At 28.6% G+C, this 11,761-nt stretch overlaps 2 protein-coding genes across 6 annotated transcripts; one reads left to right on the top strand and one right to left on the bottom strand.

Annotated features, from left to right (window-relative positions):
• Window positions 1-1,927: 1,927 nt before the first annotated feature.
• Window positions 1,928-7,507, bottom strand: stck (LIM zinc finger domain containing stck). Of its 5 annotated transcripts, none has more exons than XM_018549225.1 (8): window positions 7,340-7,409; window positions 6,440-6,518; window positions 5,443-5,556; window positions 4,780-4,892; window positions 4,478-4,670; window positions 3,575-3,716; window positions 3,042-3,300; window positions 1,928-2,324 (listed from the first exon to the last, which is right to left on the bottom strand). In XM_018549225.1, the coding sequence occupies exons 2-8, from the start codon at window positions 6,445-6,447 to the stop codon at window positions 2,122-2,124; spliced, it is 1,032 nt and encodes a 343-aa protein (XP_018404727.1). In that variant the 5' UTR covers window positions 6,448-6,518; window positions 7,340-7,409; the 3' UTR covers window positions 1,928-2,121. The 5 variants fall into 5 exon arrangements, with proteins under 5 accessions (XP_018404727.1, XP_018404728.1, XP_018404730.1 ...); XM_018549226.1 differs by lacking the exon at window positions 7,340-7,409 and adding an exon at window positions 7,258-7,323; XM_018549228.1 differs by lacking the exons at window positions 6,440-6,518; window positions 7,340-7,409 and adding an exon at window positions 7,448-7,507.
• Window positions 7,508-7,749: 242 nt separating this feature from the next.
• Window positions 7,750-11,213, top strand: LOC108781279 (uncharacterized protein CG1785). The gene is made up of 4 exons (XM_018549205.1): window positions 7,750-7,918; window positions 8,111-8,876; window positions 9,141-9,661; window positions 10,705-11,213. The coding sequence occupies exons 1-4, from the start codon at window positions 7,914-7,916 to the stop codon at window positions 10,757-10,759; spliced, it is 1,347 nt and encodes a 448-aa protein (XP_018404707.1). The 5' UTR covers window positions 7,750-7,913; the 3' UTR covers window positions 10,760-11,213.
• Window positions 11,214-11,761: the final 548 nt, after the last annotated feature.

Here is an 11,761-nt window from a genome sequence, read left to right as displayed (position 1 = left end):
ATGGCGGATTTTTGTATTGCTAGCTAAGGCGACAGCCGTTTTCATCTGTATGTTTCATAACTTCACAAGAAAATCTATCAAGACAATCGTACAAAAGCATGTACAATCACGAAAGAAAATTTAAAATAGCGCCAAAACCTTGAAAAAAAAGTCCATATTATCTTCATGTTCTACTTTATTGTAAAAATATGAAGAATACGAACAAATTTAAAGAAACTTTTTTATAGTGATTGATGTGTGACGTTAGTTAATTTGAGTAATAAATGCATAGAGCAATTGATTTGATATTAATAATTGAAGTAGGTTTTTACGATATAATTAAATTAATTTGTTTAACTTATTAACATATAAATATAGTTACAAATCGGCTGAGGTTAATTTCAGTCGCGTGCATGCGTGCGAGTAATTAAATGTATAATGCAAATAATTATATTTGATAATGATTTTTTAATTAATTTGGAAATCACTATCAAGTACAAGTATTTATACAAATTAATTTGTTATCAAGTATAGATATTGATAAAGTAGAGATTTATACAAATGTACTTATAATACTATAATAATTATACCTGATAGCAATTTCCAAATTAAATATAGGTATATTTATAAATATATAATTATTTGTACCACTAGTATATTCAAGTATAATTATTTCAATTATAAAATTTAATTAATCGCATACACAATCGTACTTCAGATTCATCTTAATCGTCGATTTGTAACTAAATTTTTTACGATTTTAGAATGTTGCTTGAGCAAGCACAAAAGAAATTGATATCGTTGCGTGAATATCTTTAAACTGTATCTTACAGAGAACGTCTTTGAAATCTTTTAAAAATATTCTAAATATACATATAATAAGATAGATAATCATGTTATAAATCATTCAATCTGGAAGTTTCTCTTTTCATCTATTCTTATAATTTTTTATTTTACCTAAGAAATTTTACCCTTTAAATTGCCATGATTTTATGTACTTTTATAAGTATAGGTCATCACGGAGAAATTTCTCTAGATTCCCTTGTCTCTTTGACGTCATCGAACTATATATATATGGCTGAATCGATTATTTTACTGCTTTAAAGTTCAAGATCAATTGACCACATTTAGCGCTAAATGCAGCGTTAACCTTAGAATACTAATCATACTTTTAAAACTAATCATGCGTTATGCATGTAGATTGATGATTTTTTTTTAAATAATACCAAGTAAGAAAAATAAATATTTATAAGAAATAAACTAATAAACCATACTATTTTAATGGATAAGAAAAATAAAACGGAAAGAAAAAAGAAACCATGCTAAACTTGAGTGCTATTATGTATTATTAGTATTCTAGGATTAAATAAAAGTGTGAGTGCAAGGATTCCACCTTGACGGACACTTTTTATGGAAAGTACACTTGGTATAAATGAGAAAATTAAAGATAAACTGTACAAGAAAAGTAAAACTTGTGGAAAGTAATTACTTTTTTATATTTTTTTATGACCTCGAACGGGTTAAAAATTTTAACATGAGTGAGAGTCTGAGAATAGAGAACAAGGAGTACGTGTGCAAATGTAAAATTAATGTCTTGATTTGTAAATAAAACTTCATTGCTTCCATTAAATGCTGTTTTTATTGCGCTTTTTTGTTGTTAGGCACGTTTATTCATTCTGCATTTTGTTATGAATATTTTTTTTACGAAAGTTTAAGTTTTAATCATAAATATTATACATATTTTACAATTAACGCACATAAGTAAAATTTCGTAAAATGCGATTACATTTTGTGTGCGTGCGTGCGTGTGTATGTGTATGTATTGTGCGTGCGTGCGCGCGCGTGTGCGTGTAGAAAAACTATTGCACATTCTCCTATTCATAGATGCCAAATTAGAAAATGTTTTAAATTCATATCTTTTCAAATATAAATTATATTAAAAAATAATTATATGTGGCAATTATGTCAAAATTATTGCTACTAATAAATAAATAATTTTGTTCTATGTAGTTTGCAATACGATATATAGTTAAATGCACTTTTTTATATCAATATTAAGAAAAGTAAGGCACTACAAGCGTGAATGAGTATTGATTAAATCTTAAGAGATTCACACAGAAGAGCCGAAGCTCAGATCTGCGTTTATGCTGATGGAACCCTCTTAGGATTCAGATCGTACATACGTCGCATCCGCTTTTTCAATTCTTGCGGAAACTTATCGTAGCACTTCTTGCACGCAGGTTTTAGATCAAACTCGAAGAACTTCGTCTTCTGATTCATCTTTTGGTCGCAGAATGCACATGCAAAGTGATGAACGCACCATGCCTTATTCAATGCTGTGAAAACTAAAAAAAAAGACAAGTATTTTAATAAAAGAAGATGAACCTGTCCCTTTACAGTCACCCCTAAATGACCTCCGGGATCTTGACCTTCGAGAAGGTGAAGGTCATTGAGCTTTTCTATCGCTCGTTACTTATTAAAAAGTTATTAACAAAACAATTTTTATGAAAGTAATTGTCTTTACACAGTCGGTCCCAAATGACTCTCGAGTAACGTTGATCTTGACTTTTAAGAAGGATAAAGTAATTGACCTTTTTCGTCGCTTGTTTATTAAAAAATTATTGACAAAATTTTTATGAATTGCACGTAATTTGTAAATTGTACATAATATTAGTATAATATGCATGCGTATGTGTTTATACGTTAATTTTTGTTTAAAAACGAATTCTTTGTTTTAAGAATACAAATTCTCTGCTTTGAAACACAAATTTTCTTTAAAAAAATTTTTTAAAGCATAAAAATGTACAATTAAAAAAAATTATTTTGTTTATAGTTTTTTAATGAATAACCAGTAATGGAGGATTAATGACCTTTACCTTTTGGGGGTGTCACTCGAAGATTTCGAGCTCACTGTGTAAGGGAAAAGGTTTGCCTAAACATTAATTTAAGAATCTAAAGAGAATAAAAAAAAGTAAAAATTTGAGAAGCCAAAACTCTGGTAAATGGATTGTCTGAATTAATTTGTGATATCATTTATATTATACTGCTTATCTGGTACATACCATCTCCAGAGATAACCTGATTACAAACGAAGCAGAGATTCCCAAACAATTGATGATAATGAGTCTCGCAATAAGCAAGACCTTTTTTCTCGTAATGGCGATGACCTAGGAAGGGTTTTTCGCATTTAGCACATACGAAATGCTCCACATGCCAATGTTTTCCAAGTGCCGTTACCACACGTTCTTCAATAGGACGCCGGCAAGCACCACAAATCGGAATTCCCATTTTATCGTGACACCGCAAACAATAAAGCTCGTTCTACATAATGAAATTCGTTATCAAGACCGAATCAAATTGTAAAAAACATCTTTGTATATATGTATAGCTACAAATTTAAAAGGGAAACAAATATATTATTTTTTGCACGTAGAGATTTAAAATATATGTTTATTATAAAAAAAAATTACGTTTAAAGTCTGTTCATATATGGTAAATGTATTTATTCTTTTTTAAATATATTAATTTCTTATAATTCTAAAATCTGAGGCTTAAATAATTATCCATATCCTGTAAAATGTTAACATAATCTTACCATTTCATTGGCAGCATAGCCAGGTCGAGAACGGACTTCTCTGGCTTCGGAATTGAGTTCTATTCCACAAGTTGTGCAATTGAAATGATAAGGGTGATAAAGTTCACCGCGGAATCGTAAAGGTTTGTCATCAATTACTCCGCTAAAAATTGTAAAAGAAAACGATTACGTTTTTCAAATAAATATCCCATTACGTAAATTATAGGTTTTTTGTACAGACTTCTGTAAGTAGGTTGCTGATTTTGTCTTCATGTTTGAAGACAGCGCTGCAAGATAGCGCCATATTTGTTCATGTTCACTCATTCTCACGTGTATAAATTACACAGAAAATCATTGCTCAAGTAAATATATTGAGAAGTACCTATTATTTTTATAATAAATACATAATGTAATGCTTACGGGAAAAAAAGTAACATTACTTCCTACTTTAAATGGACTTTTGCATTTTATTAGGTACTACAAACTACTGTTTTTATATTATTTTTCAGAATACAATAAAATTTAAAAGTTAGCATAAAATTATATTTGACATTTGTAATAATTTCTGTTTAATGTAGTGTTTTCACATAAATTCACATGATACACACAGACAGAACACACATATATACGCATACATATATGAGCGATCGTAGCATCTAAATGCATCCATTAAATCAGCAGTCTAGTTATATAAGTCTGTGAATTTTCCATTCTTTAAATTAGACATTTTAGATTTATAGAAATTTTCAAAAATCTATCTCAAGAAGTTATAAGTGTATTTAAAAAAAAGATTATAATTTCTTTTCAGAATAAAATTAAAAAATGATCGCTTAAGCATCATTTTAATAACTAAACATTTGGATTGCAAAAACTGCCTATCATTTATAATACCAAAGATACATCTTTTATATAATAATAACATACTGGCATTGATGACATATATGTTTTCCAAGCACACCAGCTTTCACATTAGCGTTGCATGTATGGCATAAGGCTCTGCCCTGACACTTGATGAAGCCCGCATCCGCCAATTCACCATTACATTCTTCACAGCGGAAACACTGTGGGTGCCAGTTTGAATTCATCGCTTTAATCACGCGGCCAATAACAAACTCGCCTACCGTAAAGATGAAAACTTGATTAAATACATTTTAAGATATTATCTCATATTTAACTATCTCAGAATTGATAATATTGAAGCAATTAAAAATTTAAATCTAACTTACCACACTTGCCACAACATGGTGCAAACAGAACATGAAAGTCATGCTCGCAATATTTGTATCCTTCAAATTCATAGAAGATTCCATCTGGAAATGGCCGGAAACATTGGGCGCACCTATTAAAATAACATTAATGTGATAAAAAACCATAATAGTAAATTTTTATAACTATTTTTATTTTACAGAAAGTAATGAAGAAATTAACATTGGAGTATGCAATTTGTAAAAAAACTTCTTAAAAAATATTATGGAATTTATGAAAATTAAATCAAATAAAAGAATGATACATACACAAGATCACAAAAGTTGCCAAAATTCAATAATTATTATTTCGTATTTAAATAAAATGAAATTAATTAAACATTATATCGTAAAAGAAATGTTATTTATATTAACATACATCATAAGAATAATAATTAACTTATAGAAAAAATTAAATATTAAGAAAAGTAAAAAATGTGACATGATTAATTGCATTCAATGATATATTTCTAAATTTCATCACAGAGACAGATATTTTCATTTAAAAAATGATTTTAAATTCTTAGAAAATAAAATTCTGTTAAATTTTTGTTGGCATCTTTTAACATTTCTAGTAGACATTTCCAAAATCTCTGTTTGACAGATTTGGCTATTCAGGCCAATTGTTATCCTGTACATACTTACACAAAACACTCCGGATGCCACAATTCACCATTTGAATTAACAATTTTTTCATGCGCAACAAAACCTTCTCTGCACCGGGAACAAAACATATGATCCAATGACATTTCTGTAACCCTGTAACAAATAATATTTTTATAAATATTTTAACATAATGTGGTTTAATAAATGTTTTAATTGTAAATTTGTAGCTAATTAATCAATAAACAATAGAAGCTTGGGTGAGAATTCCGTATATTACCCAAGTCTAATTTCAATGAAATTTTACAGATATATAGTACTAACTAAATGTAAACAAATCCATAAAATGCAAAGTTGCGAAAATACTCCATTTTTGAAATATTTAAGACTTATTTAATCGACTATTATTTAATTATATTTATATAACGACTTATTTAATTAACGTTTTTTTAAGATTTTGGTACAAAAATATAATTCGTGAATCATGTATAATCATCATAAAATTTACAATAAAATCATATGTAATTACTATGAAATCTGATAAAATCAGTAGAAATAATTCTAAAGTAGCAGAACATGATTTTATCAGATTTTCAGTAATTACATAGGATTTCAAAATGATTTTTGCTGCATATGATTCATTTATGATTATGATTTTATCTAATTTCACAATTATATCTGATCACAAAATGATTATATGAAGATTTCATAAGAATTTCAGATTAATTTTGGAAACATTGTACCATGATTACATTAAGTAGTTACCCAATTGATTTCCACAACTCTACATTTACAGATTTGATTATATTTAGGTACATATCTATAAAACTTCATTGAAATTGAACAGAGAGGTTGAGCCGAAGCATGTTGTGAATACAATCAAGGTAATTTTATAAGTTTGTTATTTGGATAACGTAGACAATTATGTATGCACATTTTTTCTGTTATCAAGAAAACAACAGTTAGTTTTCTGTTACATACAGTTGTGTACTATATGCTTATGCAAAAAATTAACATTTTTCAAAGAGATGATGCTTACCCTGGCATATTTTAATGGAAGAAGACGATTATGTTTTAACGTTGACAAACACTTCTAGCAATCTTGTTTTTCTACTCGCCTATGATCAATTTAAGATAAATAATCTTTAAGATAATCTCTATTATTGGAACATTATTAAAAACACGTTAAAACAAATAATAAAGATTAATAGAAATGCTGCAAATTTAATATACACTAAGTCAATAATAGATTTGTTTTTTCTTGCTACACAAAACTATAGTATAACTTTATTTTACGCTTTCGTTAAATTTTAAACATGTACTTATTTTGTATACAGAATATACTCATTCAACTGTAAAAATACAGATCTAATGTTCAATTTTTTCATTATATTTTGCATGAATTATTTATGGATATCTCTTTCTTTTCCTAATTTATTAGTTTTATTTATTTAGATTTAACCTCACTTACTTCAATAATAATATAAAAATTATTATTTTTCTAGCTATGATTAATCACCAAATTGATTTTGTAATAATAACTTTAATAAGTTTTTCCCTATAAAATCATCAATTCAGAGATTAACTACGATATGATATACTAGAAAAATACAATTTTCACATTATCATCAGGTTAAGTTTAAACACAAGTTAACCAAAAATTGAAAAATCAACCATTCTCTCACTCTGCTATTTATCAGTTTCTAACATTACATTGTTGTTTAATGTATTGACGAATATTATAAATAATATTAATTTGATGACACATAATCTTGGAACTCCATACTCCAGAAATATTAATAACTATATAAATTATTTTTGCTCGTTTAACCAACTGTTTAATCAACAATAAAATACCTGATAACATAAATATCGAATAGATTACACGAATAATACAATGAGGCTATTTATCACGTAGCTGACATATTCCGTCAATTACCTATATTCCGTATGAATCGTATCAGATTTTAAGTAAACAGCCAATCCGAATTCAGCGAACGTAACATGACCTTTTATGAAAACGAATGTAGATTAAAAATTCTCTAACCTATGATGATTAGTGACCACTCCCTTTCATGGGCCAAGATGAAAGTAGACCATAAGTTTGTTCGTGATGCTAATAATTTTTGCACTCAGCTGCAGCTTTGCTTTCTCTCTTTTCAACGCCCAAATATATATCTATCTTTTTTAAGTTTGGAAATTTCAAGCAACGCGAACAGACTTCATGATGCAGTAAGGGTGCGTTCCAAAACTTGACTCATCATTCAATGAACAACAAAGATAAAACATACTCGGAGTTGAAGAGTCAAGTTTTGGAACGCACCCCAGCAGGAAAACAAACACGTGTGCTGTTGGCTTTACATGTGTCGTGTATGGAGCCTTCCGTTCTTCTTCTCCCTATTCTTTGATTTACGTGATTTGGCCGTATCGACCTCCTATTATACTCGAAAGCGGGAGCTATTAATTAAAGAAGAAGAAGAAGAAGGAGACTTCAAGAATTAGAATTACTAACGATGAGGTGAGGTTAGATTTTCTTATTCGCATATTCGGTTATCGCAAAACTTTTTTTTACCTTATACGGTTTAGCTGCCGAAAAAATCAATACCTAAAGATTTAACTCTATTTAACTCTTTATAGATATATTAAAATTAAAAATTGACAAAATTTGAATTAAAAATTATAAAAAATTATATATAAAATTTATTTTCAGAGAGATGCTCGATACGAAAATTAAAAAGCATAAAGTCTCTAAAAAGACAAAAAGATCATGGAGGAAGTACATTGATACCAATGATGTAGATACATTTTTAGATAACAATAGATTAGAGGAACGGTTGGGTATTCGTTTTTCTGAACGTACAGATACTCAATTGTTCACCGTAGACAAAACTGCTCATGTAACTGAAAATGTAATTTCTAAACGTGCTACCAGATTAGCATTGAAAAATAAAGAACCAAGATGTTTCGCTTCTTTGAAATCACATACATGTGTTCCTGATCCAATTTCTAAAAGAAATCGAGTAAGAACTAAAGAAGAACGCATGAATTCTATATTACGTCAACGTGAAGTTGAAAGGAAATTAAAGGGTGTTCTTAAATTAAAAGAAAAGGAAGCACTGAAGAATAGAATACTTGCAAAGGTTGCTTCAGCAAATCGTCCTAAGAGGGGTGATAGGGTTAAAGAAGATATATGGAATAGCACAAATGTCTTGTTGTCAGAAACAGATACTGAATGGTTGTCTTCAAACAGCATTAGGCATACGCTTAAGCATTTGGGAATGAAAAAAAGAAAATTGCCATTATTATGTAAAAAACCATCTGTTTTACCTGCAGTGGAGATTCCACATCCAGGTACATCTTATAATCCATCATATGATGATCATCAGGAATTGTTGCATAATATTGTGCAGAAAGAATTGGAGCTTATAAAGCAAGATGAACATTTAAACAGGGTTACAACTCAAATGTTTAAAAAGGTAAATCATTATGTTACTTTTTTTTATATAAATCTTTATTTTGTATTTTTTATTATAATATAAAATTTATTTCTTTTTGTATTTACATGTAATATTAATAATTTCATGTTTATATATATTCCCACTTTCAATAAATAGTATTTTTATATTATTAATATATATATAATATAATTTTTTTATAGCCTTGCCAATTTCTAATTTAGATATTCTTTTAATTTATATTTTGAATATGAATTTGTAATATCAAATTATTTGCTTGTTCAGGTTTCATTACAAAAAAAAGAAGAAAATATGATGAAAGAAATGTTAGAAGGTTTGCCAAATAATCAAACCGCATCAAATTTTGAATCCATTGAGGATGATAATGAAGAAAATTTATCTATCATAATAGCAAATAATAAATCTAGAAATAATGTTAAAAAGACACGTGTTCAAAAAAGAAAACAACGAGAACAAAAACAAGCAATTAAGGAACGTGCATTGATCAAACTTGAAAAAAGAAAAGTTGCTGATATCTATAAGTTGAGGAATCTGCAAAAACAATTAGAGGCTAAGGAGAAAAAGCAAGAATTCTTACGACAAAAGCGAATGAAGAAACGCGAGAGAGAATCTCTTATGCCAAAAACCCTGAGTAAGATAAAGTTTGAACCTATTGATCCAGATTTTCAGCTTGCAGAAGAATTGACTGGCAATTTGAGAAATTGTAAACCTTCTAACAGTTTATTGAAAGATCGGTATAAATCACTTCAACAGAGAAACATTATTCCACCAGCCATCATAAAATTGTAAGTATAAAAAAAAGTAGATGCAATAAGAGTGAATTTATTATAATTTCTTTGCTTATTTTATGAAATTATTGAATTTATTATAATTTCAAATAAGATGATTTGATAGAATTTGATTAAGGAAAAGATTCTGAAGTACAAAAGAGAAGAATTAGACTACATTTACACGGTACTCTTAATCGGGTTTAATAACATGCATCCATAGTTATGAAACTGGCCAGTCATTCAATTCTTCAGGAATAGCTATGGTTGGTCAGATTTATAACTACAAATGTTATTAAATCCGATTAATGATGCTGTGTAGTCATTGACAAAGACAAATAATTAGTATATGAAAATTATTAATTACTAATTTTATTGATATGTTTTTTTATGTTTCTCAATAAATATTTCTATTGCCATAGTCATAACAAACCAAAGAAGTTTTGAACTCTCACAGAATCTGAGTGTTTACCATCTCTTTAAAATAACTTAATTCTGTTATGTATATTTTTATAATGAGTACATGCGTATATAATGAGTCCATAATATAGTCGAAAGCTATTTGTTAAATCATCAACTTAATTACCAGCTTTTCTATAATAGACCTCATATTTAATTATGAATATCTCATTAACTATAGCCGGCACTAAAAAATCCTTTTGAGAACTGAAAATCTTAATAATATAGTGATTGCAATAAAACTTCTCCAATATATCATACATTATCGTTATATGACATAAAATGAACCTTATTTGTGAATTGAATTGCAAATTTATTAAAATTATGACGTGATGGTGCAACATAGAAAACGTATTCTGTAATTCGTATTCAGCGCATCTAAAAAATTATTTAAAAAATTACTAGTCTTGTTCTCCGTATTAGAAAAAAGTAATTTTTTGTTGAACATGTTCCTAAACGTAACCATTTGTTGATTGTTTATAAAAGCTACGATATCTCGGAACAATTGGATTGGGGTCATTTAAAAAAAACGTGATTCTTTTTATTTATATATCATAAATAATTTTTAGTATATTATTTATAATACTTTTTATTTATTTTAGGACACGGGATAAAGCAAAAATGAAAAAATTTGTGAAGCCGGATCATAAACTATAAATGGATACTACATATTTTATAAGAGAACTATGTAATTTGTAATAAAGAGGGTTTAAATACCTGCATAAATAGGATAATTATATATCTTATATATATAATCTCAAAGACAGATTGAAAGCATCGACGAGATAATACTGTTAACCTTCTTTGAACCAGGTGGGGTATGACATATCCTAGCAAGATTTTTAACTTTTTAAAAAGGTATTGCGCGTAAGTTGCCGGTTTCGTGCAACTGGAGAATGCGTCGTTACCAATTACTAATGCCGTAATCTATAATATATATGGTACGAGTTTAGGATTCAGCGAGGGATTCTCCGGTGGCAAAATTACACTCGCATATTATTTTTATAAAAATAAATTCTTTATTCATTACTTACGTCTTTATCTTTCTTCTTTACAATATCCACTTAACACTATTCGCGTTGCGGATGTACTCTTTTGTATTTTTAACGAACCGGCAGAGTTACGCGACTCTGTAGAGAAGATTGACCCGTATTTTCGCGTTGTATCTCATACTTTTGTTGGCCGTCCTTGCCGAATCGACGCTTACTCTGAGAGAAGACTTTGAAGAAACTGAATTTTAGTATTAGACGGATATAAAAAAATAATATTAGCCAAAAAGTCGTTGCAAGGATTAACCAAGCCGTACATCCAAGGAGAACGAGGTTCAACTACGTGGGAAACATTAAAAAAAGGCACTCCTGGACGAATGCAGTGACAAGATGACTTAGTGCCGAATTGCACCGACAAATGGAGATAAGGGAAAGATTAAAAAGATGAATCTCTAAACATATTTTCTTACTAAGAAGGAAATAACGATAAGAGGTAAGATAGAAGAAGCATTATCAGTACGTCATTGACGGTATAGATGATCAATTAATGAATAAAAGCATCTTGTATGGAGCTAGAAATATGAAAAAGTTCAAACAAAAGTTGCAATTGTATGAAAAGATGAGAACAAGGAGCGCAATTACTAGTAAAGCACCGAACATTAATGTAAAA

Source organism: Cyphomyrmex costatus, unplaced genomic scaffold (genome assembly GCF_001594065.2).
Source record: "Cyphomyrmex costatus isolate MS0001 unplaced genomic scaffold, Ccosl1.0 scaffold8, whole genome shotgun sequence".
In the NCBI taxonomy this organism is placed as follows: Eukaryota; Metazoa; Arthropoda; class Insecta; order Hymenoptera; family Formicidae; genus Cyphomyrmex; species Cyphomyrmex costatus.
This window is presented reverse-complemented; position numbering and strand designations above follow the sequence as displayed.

Bases quoted from the DNA above. Each gene is read 5' to 3' on its own strand.
- stck (XM_018549225.1), bottom strand. The intron at 4,671-4,779 runs GTAAGTTAGATT...TCTTTACGGTAG, and splicing joins ACCATGTTGTGGCAAGTGTG to GCGAGTTTGTTATTGGCCGC. The intron at 2,325-3,041 runs GTATGTACCAGA...CTTTTTTTTTAG, and splicing joins TCAGGTTATCTCTGGAGATG to TTTTCACAGCATTGAATAAG.
- LOC108781279 (XM_018549205.1), top strand. The intron at 8,877-9,140 runs GTAAATCATTAT...TTGCTTGTTCAG, and splicing joins CAACTCAAATGTTTAAAAAG to GTTTCATTACAAAAAAAAGA. The intron at 9,662-10,704 runs GTAAGTATAAAA...TATTTATTTTAG, and splicing joins CCACCAGCCATCATAAAATT to GACACGGGATAAAGCAAAAA.